The sequence below is a fragment of the Oxyura jamaicensis genome, chromosome Z (genome assembly GCF_011077185.1).
Source record: "Oxyura jamaicensis isolate SHBP4307 breed ruddy duck chromosome Z, BPBGC_Ojam_1.0, whole genome shotgun sequence".
Lineage (NCBI taxonomy): Eukaryota > Metazoa > Chordata > Aves > Anseriformes > Anatidae > Oxyura > Oxyura jamaicensis.
The window spans coordinates 19970822-19993655 of record NC_048926.1 but is presented as its reverse complement, the minus strand read 5'-3'; the positions used below and the strand labels follow the sequence as shown (position 1 = coordinate 19993655).

At 40.3% G+C, this 22834-nt stretch overlaps 1 protein-coding gene across 1 annotated transcript; it reads left to right on the top strand.

Moving 5' to 3' along the window:
* Nucleotides 1-14419: 14419 nt before the first annotated feature.
* Nucleotides 14420-22468, top strand: PLK2 (polo like kinase 2). The gene is made up of 14 exons (XM_035310279.1): nt 14420-14725; nt 15072-15179; nt 15360-15476; nt 15674-15803; nt 16085-16172; nt 16605-16700; nt 16940-17138; nt 17232-17379; nt 17816-17913; nt 18547-18670; nt 18939-19179; nt 19295-19424; nt 19518-19628; nt 19747-22468. The coding sequence occupies exons 1-14, from the start codon at nt 14507-14509 to the stop codon at nt 19936-19938; spliced, it is 2001 nt and encodes a 666-aa protein (XP_035166170.1). The 5' UTR covers nt 14420-14506; the 3' UTR covers nt 19939-22468.
* Nucleotides 22469-22834: the final 366 nt, after the last annotated feature.

Sequence of the window (22834 nt, the reverse complement as noted above, 5' to 3'; positions counted from 1 at the left end):
GTGGGTTTTAATGCTCTGCTTTGGATTGTATGTGATGAAGGGGAGTAGGAACCTGAGGCTGGCAGGTAGACTATCTTTCTATGTCAGTGAAGGGTGGAAATGTTGCTTTCTGCTTTTAATGAGTATTTTTCAGTTACTGAAAATAACAAAAATATCTAAATTAGTGCACCTTAAAAGGACTTGGATAGTACACTTATGCTGTGGAAATACAGAAAAGAGAAAAGAGGAAAATAAATGTTTTTATATTTAAAGAAAGTGTACGTTTTTACTGCAGGACAAAATTACCTCTGTAACTTGAAAGACTACTAGCTAATTTGAAATCAAACTGGTCTAACATATACAGTTTGGAACTAACACTTCATATGTGCATGGAACAGATTCACATTTTTAAAACCAATACATGCATTTAAAACTACGAAGCCTGCTGTCTGCTAATAAGGTTGTCAATATTTCCATTTCACTTCTGGAATCAGAATGTATGATTAGAGTGTAAATATTTATTTTTCAATAAATTCCTCTTCCAAAAGTATGAGAAACTCAAACATATATATTATTGTTCAAAAACAGAAATGTTGAAAGTCAGATGCAATATGAGTTTAATCAAGATGTTATTAAGAAAAGTAAACTTGAACAGACATACACATAGTGATTTAATGGAAAGGAATAATCAGCTAGCTGCCATCTACATTGCTGTTCTTTTTTCTTCCCCTTTCATTTTAGGAGATTATATAAGGTTTTTAACAAATAATCAATATTCATCTGTAGTAAAGTTTAACATAAAACTCATGCAGAGATGTTATTACCTGTAGCAGCTATACCCTTATAAAATACTTGTCTGAGTGATGAGTATGGATGTGTGGAAGAGCCTTCTCTAAGAAGAAGAGGAAAGTGGAGAAAAAATGATTTTAATAATAATTATAAATTATAAAAAATAGTAATTTATAATTAAATATTTTTTAATTTTTCTTTCCTTCCAAATGTGAGCAAAGTTTGGCCTCTGGGAAGGGTCATCAGGGAGAACTGACTTTTCAGGGGAGGCGACTGGAATCTTTCTCTCCTGCCTGTTGGAGGCTGTCTCCAAAAACATCTTCACTTGTGGAAATTATATCAATTAAAGAGATTATTACATTGGAAGATAAGAATTGCTTGGTAATTGCTTCATCTTCAAAGGCTCTCTTGCTTAAAGATTCTCTGTAATAAGCCATTTTTAAATTGAAGCTGATTTCCCTCGAAACCCCTTGTATTTCCAAAATAATGCCTATTTTTAGCAATTGGAAGTGTCCCTTGTAATAGAACATATAAACTGCAGCAATAGCTATATGCCTGAGTAAGGATGCCTGTAAATGATCACCAATCCCAGACTGTATGTTCTGACACAAAATCATTATCCTTAATGTGGGATTACTGCTGAGACCTCTCTCAGCAAGTAATGGGCTTATTTTGGATTTTGAGTGCTATTTGCAGACAAAACCCAGGTGATTCTTACTGTGGGTGAATCCTTTGCCTCGGGCGATTCTTGCTAAACTCTGCTCTGAGTAGGTCTTAATATTAATGAGTTTTTCCTGAAATAGGTGGAAGTAATAGCCTACAGATACATGGTTTAAAATTGAGCTGTAGTTGCTTTGCATGTAATAAAGTTTGAACACTTCTTGCTATTCAGACTTATGATGACATTTTTCCTGTTTTTTTTTTTTTGTTTTTTTTTTAATTTTATTTTTCATAAACACTCTCTTATGAACAAAACCTTTTAGAAAAAGTGTAGAACCTCTCACTAAAGTTACTCTCTAATGTTTGTGCAAGGTGGAATATGGAAGCATTATCTGTAGGTTTCACTACTTTGTTTCTATCTCTTGTTGTATCTTCTCTTCCTCTTTGTGAGCTCCATTTAACTCCATCCGTGCATCTTCCTGTGGCCAATATAGTACTTAATGCAAATATTGTAACACGCCCTCTACATTTTGCATGGTGTTCTGCCCTGGTATAGCTCAAGCCATTTGAGATCTCTGAGCAGCAAAGTTCAGCCAGACAGATATATAAACAGAGCAAGGGCTTAGTACTGCAACTAACTTCTTTGTGTACTGGAAAGAAAAGTAAATACAGTAAATACATGAACCAGAATTGCACCTGAGACAGCAAGCTACAATTTACACTGCTGACTGTAAAAACTTCCTTTAACCTTTTCTCAGGGTCCACATAAGCGTTATTAACTGAGAAATGAAAGTAAACCATTGCATTGTTTTTGTTTCCATCAGAATGGTCGTTTGTAAGGTTCAAGTTAAGAGAAAAATAACAGCAGTTAAGCTGTTTGGAGGCATTGAAATCAAAGGACTGTGGGCACTGGGCCTATTAATTACATGAGTAGGAGCCACTTGTTGAGATAGAAGTATGCCTTCTTCCCACAGACCTCCAGTCAAGCGGTAGAAAGAAGGCTATGTGCTTGTTGCAGTAAATGCAATGCTCTGCCTCTCCAGAGTAGCACTTGCAATGCTACTTGAATGTAATGAGGCACATTCAAGAAGAAGTTGGAATCAAGGCATTTAAGGTCTTGAAGTGAATTTTAATTCAGGTGGCCAAAGACAGATAACTTTACTGGTGGCATAGGATGTTCCTGCATTTCCAGGAAGCCAGAAGGCTTTGCTCTGTGGCTGGTTTGAGTTCATTTGTGCTTCATGAGAAGAAGTACTGCATCCTGTTTTGAAATCAGACAGCTGAAAATCTTGGTCTTTTATAAAGCTGCCATCCCTCTATTGCTATTTCTAGGAACCAGAGAGGGGAAATGGACTCTGGCTTTCTTGCTTAAAATGAAGTTTTGAAAAAGAAAAACCTCTGGAGTTCTCACCTTGGAAATGCCTACACTTCCTGATAAATTAGAGAAGGGAAGATGGATTGATGCAAGTGTGCTCTCTATTCTGTTTAGAATAATGCATGGCAAGAAAGTTCATAGAAGAAATATTAGTTGTTTAGTCCTATCCACTGATCACCAGAAATACTCTTGCCACAGGTGACCTTGGGAAGAGCAGTATATAACATACTTGCAATGAATTCATGAAAGATGTCTGTTCTTTAGAACTGAGTAAAGCTGAATTTCTTGTGCCTGAGTGTGTGTGTGGGGAGGGGGTGTCGCTGTAAAATCTGTAATGGATTTTTAGTTGCCTGTTAAGAGGTGATAAGGGCAATGTTAATGATTAGTCTTAAAATAGTAGCTGGATGCATTTATTGGTCTTGTTTAGAAGTAGCATTGCCAAGCTTGATACACCTAGAGCTGGAGATGAGATATTACATGTTACTGTAGGGAAATACTTAAAAAGTAGCAGTTAGCTCATTTTGAAGTCATTCTGTTTGCCAAAGAAGATGTTAGTTATGAGAGAATCTGCAGAAGTATCAGTGGAAGTCACTTTGATTGTCATATCCCAAAAGGTTGTGTGTGTGTGTGGGGGGGTATAAATTACACCTGTTTGTCTCCTTTTATCTAATAATTTCTTTCCTTTTTGCATTATGCTGTTTCTTCTGTTAAAGTATTTTCATTGTGTTTTAAGAAGCCTCTCAGGAGTTGCTGGCTGCAGCTTTCTGAACCATGGCCACGGATGCACAAGGGATGGTGCAGTCAGGAACTGGCAAAATGACACTAGTGGAGGGAGGTGACAGGGGTCAGGGGCTCTCAGACACAGATCTGGAGGAAGAAATGCCTGAAGAACATATCATAAGTTTAGCTGTTTGGAACTCAACACGATAATGGGAAAACAAAAACAAAAAACAAACAAAACAAACAAAAACAAAAACACAAAACAAACAAACAACAACAACAAAAAACATTTTTTACTAGTTATTTCTCTCTCATTCCTCTCTTGTACTCAGAAAAAATCAGGTCTTTTGTAATGTTAAAAAAAAGGCATTTTGCACTCCGCAAGAAGTTCCCTCCTCTCCTTCCACTGCCCAGGGAATGAACTCAGCCAGCATTAACTCCATACAGCCAGATGAGTCTCATTGTTTTTAACCCTCCCTCTCAGGGAGTTGTACCCCAGTTCCTCACACATGCACGTGCATTTTGGCCCTGGTGCATTCCCAAGCATATCTCTTGTTTGCATTCCCCAAGAAAGAGTTGCTCATAATTTCTTACATGATCATGAAACACGTTAGATTTTATTATCCCCTCTCCCCTGCAACTAGTTTGAACATTAATGAATCAAACCTGGTGAGAGAAGATGATAACAGATATGTATTATCCTAATTATTATTTGTAGAGTATCTCACCTCTCCTCACAGGCATTGCTTTTTTCCCGATGTTTTTCATAAGGCACAGGATGATGTCTGCATAATGACCAACTATGTAATTAATGTTCATGGAACAAGGTGTTTGCCAGTTCCTAATGCTGTTTCTGTTTACGGAGGTGTAATCTCTCCATCCCTGTAATATTCTTCTCTTTCTAAACCTCTGGTAATTCAGTAAACGCTGCTTGATGCAGCATCTTGGGAAGACTTGAATACACTATTCCTTCCTTCTCAGACAGTGGTGAGTGAGAAAGCATTTAGCAATTAACTTCAGGCACGACTACTCACATCTATGAACTGTTCGACCCCATATGTTCCTAACCTTCAAAACGCATCTACCATAGTGTTTGGGCATCAATCTATTTTGAAACATCAGTTCCTAAAACTGTCTCTCCTCTGGCATTGCCACATTTTTTTTTTCTTTCCACTGATAATCTATCTTTGTTTTCCTTTCCCCTCACCATAAGTTTAATTCTTCTGTATGCTTCTCCACATTGTTTTCAGATATTTACAAAGTAATATTTATTTTATTTTATTTTTTTTCCGAAGACTTTTGCTGAGACTTTCCCCAGACATTCTCCACTTGAAGATTCTTCTCGTCAATTTTGTCCAAGATTAAAGTGAATAGGTTGAATTAATACAAGTGGTAGATAAGCCCAGGCAGCTACTAGGAAGTTCCTGAGCTGCCTAGAAGAGTTGGAGAGCTGCCTGACAGACTGCTGCAAAATGTTGGTCTTCTGCTTTGGGAAAAGTCAAGTTAGCTTAGAAACCAACAAAGCAGAGGATATTAACAGACTAGAGATTACAAAAGAGACACAGTGAATAAAAGAACATAAAACAGATTAAAAGAAGAAGGGAAAAAAAAAAAAAAAAAAAAAAAAAAAGGGTCACAAATGGATGGAGCAGGAAAAGATTAGGGTATATAATCATTATTCCCAAAGCTTTCTCACATCTATTCTAGTGAAGGAGTCCAAATATCCAAGTCATTTCTTAACTAGAAACATATATAACACGATATAATGCACATCCAGATATTCTTTCCCTGGTTTCTTGAGGGGGTTATTAAAAAAAGTCTGTTGTATTTTTCCCTTTGGTCAGTTCTTCGCTCCCATCTATGATAAGACTGTGCGTATGGTTCATCACTGAAAAGTCTATGGGTAATTTTCTGGGAACAGAGAGACAAGAAAACAGACCTGTGCTTGTAAATACGAAGTAGGTCCTCTGACTGTGTGCTTAGTAGGTATTGCTGGGCCTGGTGAGGTCTGTGCAGGACATGGAGTTCTGCTGGCAGACTTGGCAAACGTTTCCTTGCACAGAGTTGACAGGGAAAATAACCATGCGTGTCTGAGTCTAGTGAAGTTTAATGAAGTCTGTTGTCCTTAATGTATATAGACCTGAACATCTGCACTTCTTGGGCAGGGGCCTTGCTATGCAGTTTATATGTTTTGTTTCTTTCTGCAAAGGCACACCTGCGGATCAGTCTCACTGAACCCAGGACAGCTCTAAGTGGGTTTTTGGTGCAGTTCTCTGTGTGGGACTAAAGTGTATTTGAAAATGTTTGTTTCAATTTCATTGGCCATGTATATATAATATCTTGATACATCTTTTTAAAGCACCCTAATGTAGCTGCAAAATAACTCACCACACTGTTTTCCACCTAGCTGACCTTTTCCTGCTTTTAGCAAACACATACAAGTGCAAACAGCCTCTCTGACTACAGAAAGGGCAGGAAACCAGAGTTTCTCATGACTGGCATTCATAAAGCTGCCCATTCTTTCTGTCTTTCTCAGTCATTATTGCCATACTAGAAGCAAAGAAGTTTTCTTAAATACTATACATCTATTCAGAAACACCATCACCAAGGAACCAAAAGGCAGGAAAGCAAAGCTTTTTTTTTTTTTTTTTTGTTTTGTTTTGTTTTGTTTTGTTTTGTTTTGTTTTGTTTTTAAATGTGTGTGTTGAGCAAGTGAGAATTGGACATTTTTCTTCATAAGTTTCATTTATGAAATGGGTATAACTTGGAATTCTGTCACCATTTGACAGATGACTGAAAGCTCTCCATGCCTGTATAGTCAGAAGTTTGCTGACTCTGTGATTCTCAAATGTGTCATTTAAGGCTCACAGTGAGGAGCTACTTAAGAAAAAAAAATCACCTCCAGTGGCAGTATCTTTGCCATTAATATCTAAAGATATAAACCAGGCAAGGCTTACAGGGAGAGAGCATATTTTTGATTTACTCATAGTGATGTATCTAAAAAAAGAAAGATATTTCAGCACACCAGCCCACCTAGAAGACTAAAATAGAAGCAGGAACTTCTAAAGCTAAATGCAGATATTGATAGGAGAAACCTCATAGTTGACTGTGAAGGTCACTGCTACTCTTTCACTAAAGGAAGAGCTCTGCTCAGCTTGAAATGGGAGCTAAAATTAACTCAGCACCATCTCAAAAGTCCAGTATTCCATGTTGTGCACTGTGTTATCACATCCTGTTGATAAAGTTCTATTTGCGATATTTTGCTTCCTTTCAGAGGTCTTAGTCTTTGCCAGCTACCACAGCTTCTCTTGGCATCTCAGAGCCATGGCAACTATTTTGTTCATGTTTTTACCTTGTTGGAAATTCAGTTGAACTTATACTTCTTTCTGTGTTATCTTGAACTTGTGGGCTAATACTACGCACTTAGACATGAAAGTGTGATGTACTTGTTACACAATATATTCGCTGTGGTTTGAGCCAACAATAACTGCTCTCAAAACTTAAAACCAACTGTTCCACTTTAAGCAGTACAAGACGTTAAAGGCAGACTGAGAACCCACAGCCCAAACCTGCTGAAAATGTAAATTGGGTATTGAAATGAAAGTTATATATAACTAAAGTTTGACAAAGTATTCTCTGTGCCAGACAAAATACCTAAGTCTCTGTGAAGTTGTGGAACTGAGTTTTAATTTTCCCTTTTGTGCTCCTGACTTTCTTCTTAATGCATGTATGCAGAAAAGCATCTGTTTTGATGCCAGGAAGCATGCACACTTCTTACTCCCCAGTCTATGGTCAGCCTGTGGGGTCACAGGCTAACTACACCCAGACAGATTCTCTATCTTTGAAGGCAAATATTTACTCTTCTGGTTAGTGGATTTAGTCATTTTGACAGCAAGTTTTTGGTCATAGTTCTGTTTTGTTTTGTTTTCACTTGTCAAATACCTTGCCCTGGCATTTTCTTTGTGCCAATGAGGAGCTTTGTGCAAGGTACTATATTCCCTAGTTAAAAAATGCAAATTTGCAGTTACTGCCTGAGGTCTCTGGCCAATGGTGGAGCATACAGCTAAGCTCAGGAGCAGGGAAATACCACAGTAGCCTCCTATCTTCCACAGGTGTCTGATGCTAATAATAGCTTACATCAGAAAACGTAGCTAGTAGGAAAAGATCAAAGTGAGTTTCTGGAAAAATCTTCTGTGGATTTTCAATTTCACACCTAGTTTTTTAGGGCATGTTTTTTGTTCATCTTTTGTCTGTCTTAAACACTAACTGCTATCATTTCTTTTATTAAAGAGTCCAGCAGACCTGCTTTTTTGTCTCTTCTTCCTAGATACCTTAGCTTTCATTAGAGGCCTTTTTTGTGTGTGTGTGTGTGATTTTTTTTCTTGCACACAGTTTCCTAACGACATGCTTTAATGCTTCAGATTAGCAGTCACAATAAGCTTAACTGCAATAAACTAAATGTAGTGCCAATCATTTTTAAATATTTACATAAACACAGAAAAAAAAGTAGTCTGGAAAAGTGTAGTGAAACATTAACTGGGTTTAGTCTAATCTCAATGGGCAAAAGAGTGCAGGATATCATATTTCACAGACGATGTGGTTGCTTCACTTGGCTCTAACAGCAGCAGCTTTCAGCCCACTTTTCCATCCTGAGCAGATTTTTTTCCTGCTCTGTTCAGGACTGAATTCAGCATGTCTCAGCTGGGTAGTAAAGAGCCTCTGTAGCACCTGCAGCACTGGAAGGAAGTGCTGGTTTGCATCTAACTACCAGGTAACCCAGTTTTCTGTAGGCCATCGACCTCTTCTACCTTCCACTCTAACTTCCTGAAGTTCTTTTAGTAACACAGGCATCACAGCCTTGCTGACTTTGATCATCATATGCAGTGGCTGAGGATTAGAAATAGAGACTTTTACTTTAGTCTGCTAGAGAATTTATTCACAACTGTGCTTATTCACAACTATATTTAGTTATTTGCAACTATGCCTATTTCACAAGCATACTTAATTGTAGAAAATAGGGCAACAAATGCCTTCAGTCTCCCAAGTATTTGTTTTCCTCTTTTGTTCATCATGCTTATAATATATAGGAAGTAGCCAGTATATGCCTGGTTATTCATAATATGTGCATAGAAATACAGATACGGTTGTTCTGGAGATTGATAATCTGCACCATGGGCTCTTTGTCCCATATATCTCAGAACTGTAACTGTCTTATCTGAGCACTAGTAACACTGGCTTCTGCTCTGCTGCTGATTCAGGATACTGCTTTCCTACTCATAGAAAGAAAATAAATGCCAAGATTAATTGCTAAGAAACTGAGTCCTGTCCTGCATCCCACAGACCTTGAAGACTGATATTGGAAGAGAGAAGGGAGAACAGGAAGGGAAATAAACTGACTGAAGTAGTGAACTCTTTGTTCTTTTTAGAGGATTTTGACTACCCTTTGGCATTATTTCCTTTAACAAGGAGGTTTTATGTTTAAGATATTTGGGCTTTGAGAAGGGCTATAAAAAAAAAGTAAAAGAATCTAGACAGTTCTTTTAGGGCACAAAACACTACTCTGATTGTTCTTCAGGTTTGAGGCCAAGTGTCTCTAATACTGAGCATGATGTTTTACCATCACACAGATCTTTGTTCCTTCTGCATGACTGATGCAGTTGCATAATGGGCCTAGCAGTCTTTTATATGGGAGACAGGCTAATTCTGGGCATAACCATTATATCACTGTCATGGGGTATCTTAAATCCTGATCAAATGAAGTCCCGAGCACCTTCAGCATCATACTGAAAATCAACAGTGCCTTAGCAAAAACAGAAGGAGCAGCTGGAAAAAGCTGTTGTAGGCAGAAGAGGTGGTCATGGTGTTAGGATACCTCACTAAATATCTTGTGGGCAGGTGTTTTTTTGTCTAAGTGGGTGCTTGGGAACCTTCACATTGCAGGCAGAAGGGACATGATTCCTACCAAACACTGCCTGAAGTATTCTTATGTCATAAGGTTATGTCACATAGTCATAAGGTTAAACTGTTTCTTAAGGACTGATCGTACAGTTGACACTCTTGATTGCCTGACTTGCAATGCACCAGGGAGAAATGGAGGTAGTAGGGACCTCTACTGAATGAAACTCTGTATCTGACAGACAGCTTTGTCTGTGCAACCACATCCTCAGATGTTAACCTTGCAAAGTTTAAAAAATAACAAAATTGATCAACTTTTAGAGGTAAAGGCAAAGGCGCTGGAGCCTTCACCTTTGCTGTACTGATAGCTTTGAGGTTCGTATAATCTTATTTTGGCATGGAACATACAAGAAAAACAAGTCAAGCTGTCAGAAAAACAAAATGAGAAAAATACCACAATGTGCAAACATGTGGTCTTATTTCACTTGTAGAAGTAGGGTGCATGAAGACATTACTGTACTTTCCTGAGAGCCTGGGCTAGTGTCTGAAAACAAGCTGTGAGACATTACTCACCCCAAGTAGCATAGGGGAGGACTGTGCAAGTAGTGAGGGTTAAGAGAAAGCTGAGTTTTACCTTGGCACTGACAATTGAATGGACCTTTATTCTTTCAATTTATCTGTCTATATTCAATCTCTGCACTGGGGAAACACCTCTATAAGTCAGCCATGCATCCTGAACACATGTATTCTTTAAATGCCTGTCTTTGGGGATCTAATACAGGAGCCTATAACCACCACAACTGCAGACCTGCCTTCCTGCTGGCCCCTGGGAACAGAATGCACAGAGAGGGAACTTTGCTGGTCACCTCCCCAGAAAGAACAAAAATCTAGCACAGCCTTTGTGACTTACTGGGCTAAGTATGCTCATATTTTTGAGCTTTTTTTTTTTCTGGGAAAATATATGATTGTCTTAAGCTCTTGTTAGTCTGCCTGCTTTTTAATTAACTTCAAAAGGAACTGTGAAAGAATTCAGGTCTTTAGAAACTTTGCCAATCTTTAAACAAAGGAAATGAAATATGTTAACTGTAGAAGAAGCAAGTCCTTTGCACTAGCTCTACAGTGAGTTAGAGAGGGCGAATGGTCTCATATCTGTGTGGAAGGATGATCCGTAACACTAAAACTCTTCAAGGGCAATGACACTCTGATAAACTGCATGGCAGCATCAGATCATATGTTTTGTTCTGTATCTTGATCAGTTCCCGTGCTTTTTATATCTTCTTCACCCTATTGGCTATGAGATGAGTACTTTACTGGAAGCACAGTAGCCAGTGCCCTGAACAACAGTCAACGTTCATCGTGGATCGGATCGTTTTGAGCAGACTGCCATAATCTGTTTTCCCCGGAGGAGGGCACTCTTTGATCGGCCAAGCAGACAGCACGGCCCCGACCAAAGCTTTGTGCCAGCGGGCAGGTGGGTGAAAGGAAGTCTGGTCTGACAAGGGCACCCGCGTGGGCTGTCGTGTAAAGCCAGGATGGACCGGCGCAACCCACGGGTGGGTGCGACTGTAGGGCTGCTGATTCAGGGGAAATACAAATAGACCACATCTCAAACCCCGGACAAAAAATAAACAAAACATAATAAAACTTTCTAAAAGCTCAGATGAAATTTTTATTTTTATTTATTTATTTATTTATTTTAATTTTTTTTTTTTTTTTTTTTACTTTTTTACTTTCTCCATATCAACATCTGAACCCAGCAGTGACAGAGAGATTTACTTGCCTGGGGGGCATGTCAGAGGAAGGAAAATCATGTCTGTGGCACTGTAGGAAGGAACTTTGGGTTTTAGACAATCTGGAGGCCTGGTAGATGGTGTTAGTCCTGATCTCACATAAGGAATTCAGTGTCCCATCAAATTTACGGTCATGAACACATGCCATGGCTCTGTTGCAATATGCAGGGAGTTGGATGCCCAGGGTTTGCCACGCTACTTTCTGGGTACTTAAGCCCTAAAACACCTCTTTTCCCAATACCTGGGGAAGAACAAGTGGTTCCTGCCAAGACCATCCCAGAACACCCGTAGCAACTAACCACAAGCCTGTAATTAGGGCAGTAGCAACACTGTCAAATTCCCATTCCTCACCTGACCCAGGGATTTGTGTATGCCCAAGCTTCCCAGCCCCTTGATAATCAGGCTTTTATGGAAAAGCAGTAAGCGTCTGTGAAAATTAAGCTGTAGGTATAAAGGATTACTTTTTTTTTTTTTTTTTTTTTTTTTTTTTTTTTTTCTGGAGCTAGAGACAGAAGGCATTGCTGAAGCCTGAGCATGGGCTATATTTGCCCTGTTTCTTGGCAGTGTAACTGCAGTGCTGCATAGTGATTTGGCTAGGAAGCTTCTGTTGTCTCTAGTCTGCAGATGAGCTTCTCATGCAGGGTGCAGGTATACTTGAGGACTATGTTGGCACAACTCGGAGAAGAAGTACATTATTGAACTCAGGCTAGGAAGGATTCTTTTAAAATATGAAAGAGTTGGTTTCAAGTCATTGTGTTATTTGTCTATTTTATCCAGAACAGCTTTAGAAGAAAACAATGAAATATATTAATATCAAAATATCCATTAGGTCTCCACAGACGCTAGGAAATAAAAGTCTGTAAGTGCCAGCACATAGGCTTTTAGAAACCTCTGTAGCACTTAAGTATTGAATTTAGAGCCTACAGCTAATGTTCCCTGGTGAGCTGTGCATCTTTGGACTATGAATACAGGGCAAAACTTGAAAGATAGTGGAAAGACTGGACAAAAGGAAAATGAAATAGGAGATTGAGAGGCAGAAAATGCAAACAATTCATCGATGAGATTAAGAATGCTCTCAAAATCATTTTATTCTTGCAACATTTTTTTCTTTGTAAAAACTTGCAATGAATATTATGGTAAATTTGGCACCTTGAGATGAGTGTCAGATGGAAGAGAGCTTAAAGACTTTGCTTCAGCAAAGTATATGAGAATAAATAGATCTAACTTTGCTTAGCAGAACACTTTGTATATTCAGCTTTAGGCATGCGATTTTGTCCTCATAAAGACTTTTAACAATCTTCCCTTTTCCCAACAAGCCCATTTTCCTTACATTGCTTTTCACCGTATGTAGTACCACTCCTTTCCAGTGGAGGGAAAACGTGTACGTCTATCCTGGCTATTTTCTCTTTCCACATATGCATTTTAGCACAGCAACCAAAGCAACTTACTGACGGAAAACAAAGTGTGTGAAATCATTTTTTACATGAAGTAACTTACTTTGCAATAGATCATACTAATTTTGAGAAAGTTAAATTGTGTAATGGAAATAATATTGGCCTGGAAAGCCAGTGCTTGTAAGCTGAATGGACTGGCAAAAGGACTGAGAGTAAAGTCTGGGTATCCTAATTTTTTCCCTATTGGTGTTTTTGTCCCCCATCCCTTTGAATAATCATGAATACTATCATTAATTGATTAGACTTTGCAGAGAGAGGTGGAAAAAAAGACCTCCATGCAGAAGTGCACAGTCAGTACCTAACTGCAGATGGGCACACGCAGAGCATACATAATCAAATGTATTTGACACTCAAGCACTGTCATCTTCAACATGCAATACTTATTTAGGGAAACTTAATTATTGTTTTTTCTTTTTCTCTTACTAGTGATTTCTGATAAAGCATAAATACTCCTGCTGGCAGTGCAAAATGAGTGTATTTTACTGTAGTTTGAAGATCTGGAAGGAGCGATATTCAGGGACTAACAGTGCAATTTTGCATACAGTTACATGCTCAGATATTCATTTGTATTAAATTAAGTAGAATTCTATTTTTACTAGATCTGTAAGTGGGCAAAAGCATTCCTAGTGTGTACCAACAAGCACACAATACTTCAGAAATGTACAACAAACCAACTAAGTAATGAAGTTTGGAATATTTGCATCCTCAGAATGGAAGAAATGCAAAACTTTCACATTTTAAAACTTCTCTCTCATACCCATGCTACGCTCTTCAAGAATCATCTATATTCAGAGATCTAGATCAGAGGTCAGGGAGTGTGGTCCCCAGATGTTTCTGTGTCCGATATGAGTTACTCAGTGGGCAGAAACTTTAATTTCAGCTTGCAAAACAGCATCATGGAGGTGGGGAGAGCACGCTGTAGCAGGAGGCGCTTGCCTGGCTGCAGTTTTTCCTTGACCCCATATTGGGAGGCAGCACCAGCAGCACCGGGACCTGCTGCAGGCCACTGCCTTCCCACCTCAGGGGAAAAAAAAACAACTCAAGAAGCGAAGTGTTTGGAGGGAGGAGAGACAGATGTGATGCTAAAATTATATTTGGGAGGGGGAAAAAGTAAATGTGATGAGATCTGCGGGAGCCTGTCTGCTCAATACAAAAGGAACGGGGCAGATATTTACTGGTGCAACATAACAGTTATGGCCTGCGCTGTGTGGCAAAGCCACCACTGCCTTTAGAGGTGTATTTGTGATGTTTGAAGATTCGTGTGTCCTCCAGAACAAAAGGTTAGAGCCGGCTGTCGCTGCCCCGAGCTGTCAGACAGCTCTGAGCGCCCGGGGGCGTCGTGGCGAGGGCTCTCCGTGCAACCGGGGGGTCAGGGGAGCGGGTCAGAAGATGCCTCCTTGGGTCTCAGCATCGCGCCGGGCTGCGTGCTGCGGCGGCGCTGCTCAGGCACAGGTGGGGAAGAAAAATATATATGCATATATGCACCTCCCTGCCTTCCTCCTCTGTAGCCGCGAGGACGGACAGACGGACAGATGGATGGACGCCTCCCGCGGGGCGGGCCAGGCCGGGCCGGGCAGGAGAGGAGGGCAGAGGAGGGCAGAGGAGGGGAGAGGGCGGCTCCGTCGCCGAACCCCGCCTGTCCCCGCCGCCGGGGGCCGATCCGGGCGGTCTCGTCGGGGGCGGAGCGGGATCCGGGGCGGAGCGCCGGGGCGGGGCGGCCGTCCAGGATATAAGGGGCGAACCGGGCGTCTGTCCGGAGTCGGGAGCGCATCGGGAGGAGGGTGGGGAAGGTGTCAGAGTGGGCAGCACGGAGCCGGCGAGGCGAGGGGCTGCGCGGTGCGGTGATGGAGCTGCTGCGGACCATCGCCTACCCGCCGGGAGGCGGCGGCGGAGCCTCCAAGGGCTGCGAGGCGGCGATGGGCAGGGGCGGCGGTGGCGAGTCGCGGAGGAAAAAGGCTGAGGAGCAGCCCCACCAGCACCCGCACGCCGCCACGGAGGTCTCCCGGATTATTACCGACCCCACGACGGGGAAGCGCTACTGCCGCGGGAAGGTGCTCGGAAAGGTAATGGACCTTGCCCGCCCGGGCCAAAAGAGGCTGCCCTGTCCGCGGGGTGCAGCCCTCGGACCCACATCCCCGGGTTCACCCTGGCCCCCTCCCTTCGTTCCCAGCACCCGTTCTGTTCCCCCGGCTCGTCCCGGCCCCGGCGAGCCCGCGGAAGCGATTCGGATCTGGGGGGAGCGACACAAAGCCTCGGGCAGGAGATGAACGCGCAGCCTGTCTTTTTACCAAATTGTCCCGTGCGAAGGAAGTCGCGCTCCTTGACTAATACGTGAGCTGGTGAATGACTAAGTGTGGGGCTTCCTTCGTACCTGCTGTAATTGCCTTTTTTTCTTGTGTGTCTCTTCAGGGTGGATTCGCAAAATGTTATGAGATGACAGATTTGACAACAAATAAAGTTTATGCTGCAAAAATCATTCCTCACAGCAGAGTAGCAAAACCTCATCAAAGGGAAAAGGTGTGTGTACATGAATTACTTTTTTTTTCCTCCCTCTGAAACTGTGTGCACCCTGGATTGCCCAACCATTTTATTTTATTTTTCTGAAATGGTTGTGATAGAGCTGTCTGCTCAGCTCAAGCTTGTGGTCACAAGGTTAACAATGCTTTCTCTCCCCTTCCCCCCTTCTTGTGTCTCCAGATTGATAAAGAGATTGAGCTGCACAGAATGCTTAATCATAGACATGTTGTGCAGTTTTACCACTACTTTGAAGACAGGGAGAATATTTACATTCTTCTGGAGTACTGCAGCAGAAGGGTGAGCATCAACTGGGAGAAATCCAGTATTTACTTGCCTGGAATCTGGAACTAATTTAAATATGTAATGTGTAAAAGGTATTTTTCATGGCTTCTTTAGTTGCCATTTACCTGTGTATTAGTTTACCTCTGCTTAAGATTAATTCTGTGTGCGAATGTTTAGTGACGCTTTGTTTTTCTTTTGTTTTTCCTCTGCAGTCAATGGCTCACATCTTAAAAGCGAGGAAGGTATTGACAGAACCAGAAGTACGATACTACCTCAGGCAAATTGTGTCAGGGCTAAAGTATCTTCATGAACAGGAAATCTTGCATAGGGATCTTAAACTAGGTGAGCTGTGTTCCTTGCTTACTTCCAAACACCACTTCAGTCCTGTCTGCCCCGTACCACTTTACACTTGTGTGCTGATAGCTTAATTGATAGAATCAGCTTAGTCTGTCTTTATAGTGGAGACTTGGAGTGCTTAAGGGATGACATTCAGTATTCATACTAAAAAAAAAAAAAAAATCTTGGCTAGCTTCTGGCTTTGAACAAAGTATGACTCAGCACCTGTGGCAAATGCATTCCTACCTAGCAAGAAAAGGACTGACAGGAATTTGTCTTTCTGCTAGGTAACTTCTTCATTAATGAGAACATGGAACTGAAACTGGGTGACTTTGGCTTGGCAGCTCGTCTGGAACCACTGGAGCACAGGAGGAGGTAGGAGATTTTTTTTTTTTTTTTTGGATTTTAACAAAAAAGGAAAGCGTAGCAGCAAATGAAACCAAATTCACTTCGGAAAGAGAGATCCTGTTCCATAGCAAAAGAAAAGCTAGTTTTTTTCTGGCATCAAGATTTCCCCTCTTAGAAAACAGGCTGCTGTGCTTTGACGTTTGCTTTCCTCTGAGCATTTGAATAATAGCAAATGCCAGAGGCAGGGTATCTGACTAATGGTGCAGATATGAGTCTGCTTTTCCTGTATCATGAAGACACCATGAAACATGTCTACACTATTAGCATTCATAGAAGTCTTCTTCAAGAGCCTCCAAGCTCTTGCCCAAACATGAGAGTAAAACCTGCCCTATGAAAAATAGCTTCTCTCCTCTTTCTATCTGGAATACTAACAGGCTCTGTGGCCTCTTTGATTTGCAGAACAATATGTGGCACACCAAATTACCTCTCTCCAGAAGTCCTCAACAAACAAGGGCATGGCTGTGAATCTGACATCTGGGCCTTAGGCTGTGTAATGTAAGTACTTTGCTGCCTTTGAAACAAAATATTTCTGTTTCTGGCTTAGGCTTTTAAGAGTTCAAAGGGAATGGATGTGGTACTGCACTGCTTTCCAGCCCTTCATATGTGCCAAACCAAAGTGCAGAAATTCAAATTCTTTCTTGTGAAAAGGAGACAAAAAACATTTTCAGTACTTTCACATATATATTGTGGGTGTATAAAACATGTAAAGTTAACACCCTTTTGCTTTTAAACAGGTATACAATGCTGTTGGGAAGACCCCCATTTGAGACAACAAATCTTAAGGAGACATACAGATGTATAAGGGAAGCAAGATACAGTCTGCCTTCATCTCTCTTGGCACCTGCAAAACACCTAATAGCTAGTATGTTGTCAAAGAATCCTGAAGACCGGCCCAGTTTAGATGAAATAATTCGACATGATTTTTTTGTACAGGTTGGTATTGTCTGGTGTTCTGGCTGAAAACTGTCCACCCTTAAATAGGCACCCTGTGGTCTAAAAACTGCTTTTTGAATCTCATTTCCACAGGGCTTTACACCCGACAGACTTTCTGCTAGCTGTTGTCACACTGTTCCTGACTTCCATTTGTCAAGTCCTGCTAAAAATTTCTTCAAAAAAGCAGCTGCTGCTCTCTTTGGTGGTAAAAAGGATAAAGCTAGATACTTCGACACACACAGTAAGTGAATTAAAACTATGCTTGGAACTTACCTCTCTGTCATCAGTGCTTCAGTGTCATGCTTGTAACATACAGCTATGAGATAAGGGAGCACCTGTACTTGTCTCTGAGCTTCCTTGGATTAGGTTTGACCTCTTTATCAATAGGTATTGATGGCAGCCTGCAACCTACACCAACTTACATAAGTAAATGCTTCTTCTGGCATACTGACAATCTATATGGGCCATCTGTTAGCCAGTCTATTTAAGTTTGCTCTCCTCGTGATCTGTGTATAATGGTATTGCTGTTCTGGGAGTCTGGTGGGTTTAAAAGTACTTCCTGGAAGGAGACAATGCACTCTGCAGCTAACTTGTTACATTTTCTGTAATGCAGGATATTGAACAACACCTCTAGATGCAGCATTAAGGTTTTTTTGTTCTATTTTCCTCTATTACAGATAGACTAGCTAAAGAAGATGAAGAAATTTACAAGCTCAGACATGATTTGAAGAAGACATCGATAACCCAGCAGCCCCACAAACACAGAAGTGATGAGGTAAATGCAAGTGTGGTTCAATTCAGATCCAATAACAGTTGGGTGGAGTAGCTATAATTAAGTTATATTTGACTTGGATATCACAGCTGAGGCTGTACACAGCATAATCAAGCTTAAATGATTAGGAGAGTTTCTTTAAGAAGGCTTAACCAAGCTTCACCAGAGTATGGTAGCCTTTGTAGGGAGACTATCAATTTTGTCTTTTGAGTAATTACAGTATCTGCCTAGCACCCATTGTTGTCTATGTGGAAACTAGTCTGCCAGGTACTCTTTCCCAATATTCCAAACTCAGGGCTTCAGTTTATGGTTGAATAATACTGCTTCTTAAAGGGTAAAACAGTGACATCTAACTCTTACAATTTTGGTGTTAAGGCCTGCATGCAGCTGTCTTCTGCTGTCCTGCACTAGCAAAAGATTAATAGTGTTTAAGATTAAAATTGAAGATCTGAAGAATGGAAGGACTTGGCATGCTTCTTCAAACTCAATCTAATAGCAGTTCTTTGTATTTTCTTGAAACACTAATACCACTCTTCCTAGAATTTTTCACTTTTTGATAGGAAAGCCGTGTGAAAACTTGTGTGTAAGCCTTGGCTAGTGTTATTTTTATGTTTACATGTCTGATATCCCTTCTAGGAGATCCAGCCTCTTATCACAACAGTAGCCAAGCCAGGAGCATTACCAGAAACTAAGCAGATTGGAGACTCTATTCGGATGATAGTCAGAGGAACTTTGGGAAGCTGCAGCAGTAGCAGTGAATGTAAGTGCAGTAAAATGTAATCTTGAACTCTAAATCCCATTCTTACTTTCTTCATGTCTCCAGACTTAGAAGCCTGGAGGAAAAAAAAAAGGCTGCTTCTTACCCCTTATTTTTAGTGCTTTACATTTTACAGGAATATTTTAAAAGAACTTAAACTGGAAAGCCATAAAGACTGAACTTGTTAAAATTACAGTCCAGATAACTTAAAGGTTTAGAATTAAAGCCTTCTCTGTGTGGTTATATCAGTCTAATAATCCTTCTCTTTTAGGCCTGGAAGACAGTACTATGGGAAGTGTTGCAGATACAGTTGCAAGGGTTTTGCGTGGATGTCTGGAGAACATGCCAGAAGCAGATAGCATTCCCAAAGAACAGCTGACAGCATCCTTCCAGTGGGTTACAAAATGGGTGGACTATTCTAACAAGTACGGCTTTGGCTACCAGCTGTCAGATCACACTGTCGGTGTCCTTTTCAACAATGGGGCGCATATGAGCCTTCTGCCAGATAAAAAGTAAGAATAATTACAAAAGAGACCACTCACTTGGGCAATTTAAACATGAGGTGGTTTTATCTTATATCTGACATCCTTAACATCTGACATCCTTATTCTCTTTCTCCTCTTACAGGACAGTCCACTACTACGCTGAGCTAGGCCAATGCTCAGTCTTTTCAGCTGCAGAGGCTCCTGAACAGTTCATTAGCCAAGTAACTGTGCTGAAGTATTTCTCTCACTACATGGAAGAGAACCTCATGGATGTAAGTTCAGCACTTTCTGGATGTTGAGCTGCAGAAGTAAACACTGAGCTAAATGAACTATGAGTTCTTAACATTGTCTGTTCCCTTCCCTAGGGAGGTGATCTGCCCAGCCTAACAGATATACGCAGGCCCAGGCTTTACCTCTTACAGTGGCTTAAATCTGACAAAGCATTGATGATGCTCTTCAATGATGGCACATTTCAAGTAAGTCTTGTTGCATCACCTGACACAATGCTTCTACAATCCTTGACTGCAAAACTGGGTAAGTGGCAGTCACTGAGTTGAGAATGTATACATACAGGAGCTCTCTTCTCTTTTGCAGGTGAACTTCTACCATGATCACACGAAAATCATCATTTGTAATCAGAGTGAGGAGTATCTCCTTACCTACATCAATGAAGACAGGATATCCACAACGTTTCGCCTGACAACTCTTCTGGTTTCTGGATGCTCACTGGAACTAAAACACAGAATGGAATATGCTCTGAACATGCTGCTGCAGCGTTGTAACTGAAGGGACTGACTCTTAAACCAAATGGACATTCTTGTTCACTGTGAAACTTACAGTGGGGATAGTGGAGCAACTAGTATGTTGATGATGGATGTGTGTTGGTACGAAAACTTGACTGTCATAGTGTGCTGGGCACACTTCTGTTAGACAGAAGCCTAAATCTACTGTTGGACTAAAATGGTATGACAAGGAGTTCTTCGGACCATAGTTTTCCTTGCTTCGTGTGTGTTAAAGATACTTTTGACATGAATTCTGAGCAGAGTGTGACTACTTGCTCCTGTGTAAGAGAGCATTTCTGATGGAGTTAAACTGTGAATATGCATCTGGAAAGGGAGGGAAGGGTGAGCTCCATTGCTGTGGAATAGCTGTTACAAGCAACAAGCAGCTTCTAGCTGCTTGACTGTGAACTAGGGCCATACTTTTTTTCACCCCCTTATTTTTCAAAAACTACCCACACTTGTGGCTGGCAAAGTGCATTCCTTGTTAATAATTTTTTTATTTATTACAGCCTAAAGTGAAGTATTTATTGCACAACATTTTTTTGGACCTTGGCATTTTAAATATAATTCTGTTGGCAATAAAGAGAATGGAAAATCTGAAGCATCACTCTCCACTCTTTTTACAGTACAACTTAACCTTCCCTCCTTGCTATTTATAAACATCTTGCAGGTCTGCTCTCCTTATGCCACTTAAAAGAAAGTCTGTTACAGCTCAGGCTATGAATGACTGAAGCTTTAAAAATGAGCAGTGTGTCCATGTCTACGCACACTTGTAGTAATAAGCATCAATAAGCCACTGCTAATTAGAGCAGTAGCCCTGAATCAACAATTGATGAAGCTGTAGAGTAATTATATGGACATTGACACTCCACTTATTTTCCTAGGACAAAAGCCTTATGCTAAGGACAGCATAAGGATGGCCTGGCCTGTATTCCAATCCCACTGCTCCTAGGAGTACGTAGATAAGAGCATTTGCCTTCCTAAACTGAAGGCAATGCAATTTGTCTGTTAATTTATGCAAATAAAGGGGATTACTGAGGACTGATGACTCAGTGTAGGAGGGTTACGTCTACTAGACTTACTTCCTTCTATATATTGTATAGTACCTAGGCCTACATAAATGAAGGCTGGTTTTCAACTGTTCTCATGCAGCATCAAGCAGTAGTTCAACTGCTTATTTGGATTAATCATTGTATAACTGAACCAGGTTTGTTCTAAAGACAGACCTCAATTGTCATCAGTGTTTCATTCAAAGCAGTTGAATGCAAGGAGCAGGCAGTCAGTGTAATAAAGTACAGATGTCAACCCAAAATAGTGAGCAGAGGAGGTATCACTGACTTGCTTCATCTTGCAGCAAGCTGTATAAATGTGATTGTTTTCCTTGTATTGAATACCATGCATTAGGTAATATTTATTTGCTTCTCAAGTCTAGACAGGAAGACTTAATTGAGTTCTTCAGATGGATTCATTAATGTAACTCTAGGCACTTCAGTGAAGTTAAATATATACTTGCTATAGCGAGCAGAATTCAGCTTCTCAGCTGTCTGCTTCTTAAGGGGATAATGATTGATTTTATTTCTGGGAGGACATGCTTACCTCATTCTGCTGCACACATACAGTCATTGTTGAGCTCTTTTTACTTACAAAGTAAGATCTCACTTTTTGTTTATTACAATAGTAAGCACAGTTTGTATTTGAAACAAAAATTACTTGGTCTATAGTACTTAATTTCTTCAAACGGAAAAGAAATCAAAACAGTTCTTTGAATATCTATGTGCTAGAGAAACTGTGAAGCTTTAGTTCAGTTACTATAATTTCTTTGAGTATCAAAATCATCTTTCTGTGTCTGAAATTCAGGTTGCTGTAAGCAAACACCCCAGATCCTATTGTAGGATGCTAACTGGTTGTGGACAGTTGTAATGCAGCTCGTTCAAATACAGCTAAGTGAATCAGTTATCTGTATGCAATGTATATGTATGGTACCGGGATGATTGGTGCTTTCTAAATCTTTCTGTATCTGGTCAGTGCTTTGTACCCTTACTTTACTTTTTAAGTTTCATATTGAAAAAATAAGAAAGGCTTTTAGATAGGGTTAAGAAAAAATGATAATTTCAAAGTACACTACCTTCACCCTACTCCCTCAGCCCAAGGATGGAAAGCTGATTTGGAAGTTGTAACATAAAGACTTCCATTTAGAACAAAGGTTCCGAAATTCTTTCCCAGGGTGGATCCTGTCTTAAATAAGATGCTGTAGTGCACTAATTGACCTCCTTTAGCCAATCACATAACATCCCTGTTGTAATTCTTTGTACGGGAAGATTAATATTAGAAATGTATTTGTCCACTCCTCAATATAACAAGTGTCTTACCTTCTCTTGAAAGAAAGTCATATGTTGTGGATTTTCATTTTTGTTTGTCAAGCAATGATTCTAATCTTTTTTATTGAAAAAAGAGTAAACATAGCATAAGCATATACTTTGGGAGCACATGTACTTGAAGGAAAATATGGGGATTAAAGGATTAAGTGAAAGTTGGCACGTAGGTTTCTCAAGTATGAGTGGTGGACCCAGGAAATAACACTATCACAAACAAACAAAAACAATAAAAAACAAATAACCCCCCCTTCGTTGTACATATATGAAAATGTATTTATCAAATCTTAAAATATATTTTTGCAAATATACATATGTACTTGCACAGTCCAGTGCAGTAACCTGCCAGTAGGTAGCAAGAAAGCAATTCAAAAATATCAATGCAATGCCCAGTGATGCCACTAGTCACTTGAGTATTCTGTGTCACTCTGTAATTCATGTAAGGTGTTCTGAAATGATTCCATTTCATGAAATCACTTCATATACAGTATATATATATATATATATATATATATATATATATATATA

What these genes read in the sequence shown, in the direction of transcription:
- PLK2 (XM_035310279.1), top strand. Translation starts at nt 14,507, where the DNA reads ATGGAGCTGCTGCGGACCATCGCCTACCCGCCGGGAGGCGGCGGCGGA. An exon ending in GCATAGGGATCTTAAACTAG is followed by an intron (nt 15,804 to 16,084) that starts GTGAGCTGTGTT and finishes TCTTTCTGCTAG; the next exon opens with GTAACTTCTTCATTAATGAG. An exon ending in GACATGATTTTTTTGTACAG is followed by an intron (nt 17,139 to 17,231) that starts GTTGGTATTGTC and finishes TCATTTCCACAG; the next exon opens with GGCTTTACACCCGACAGACT.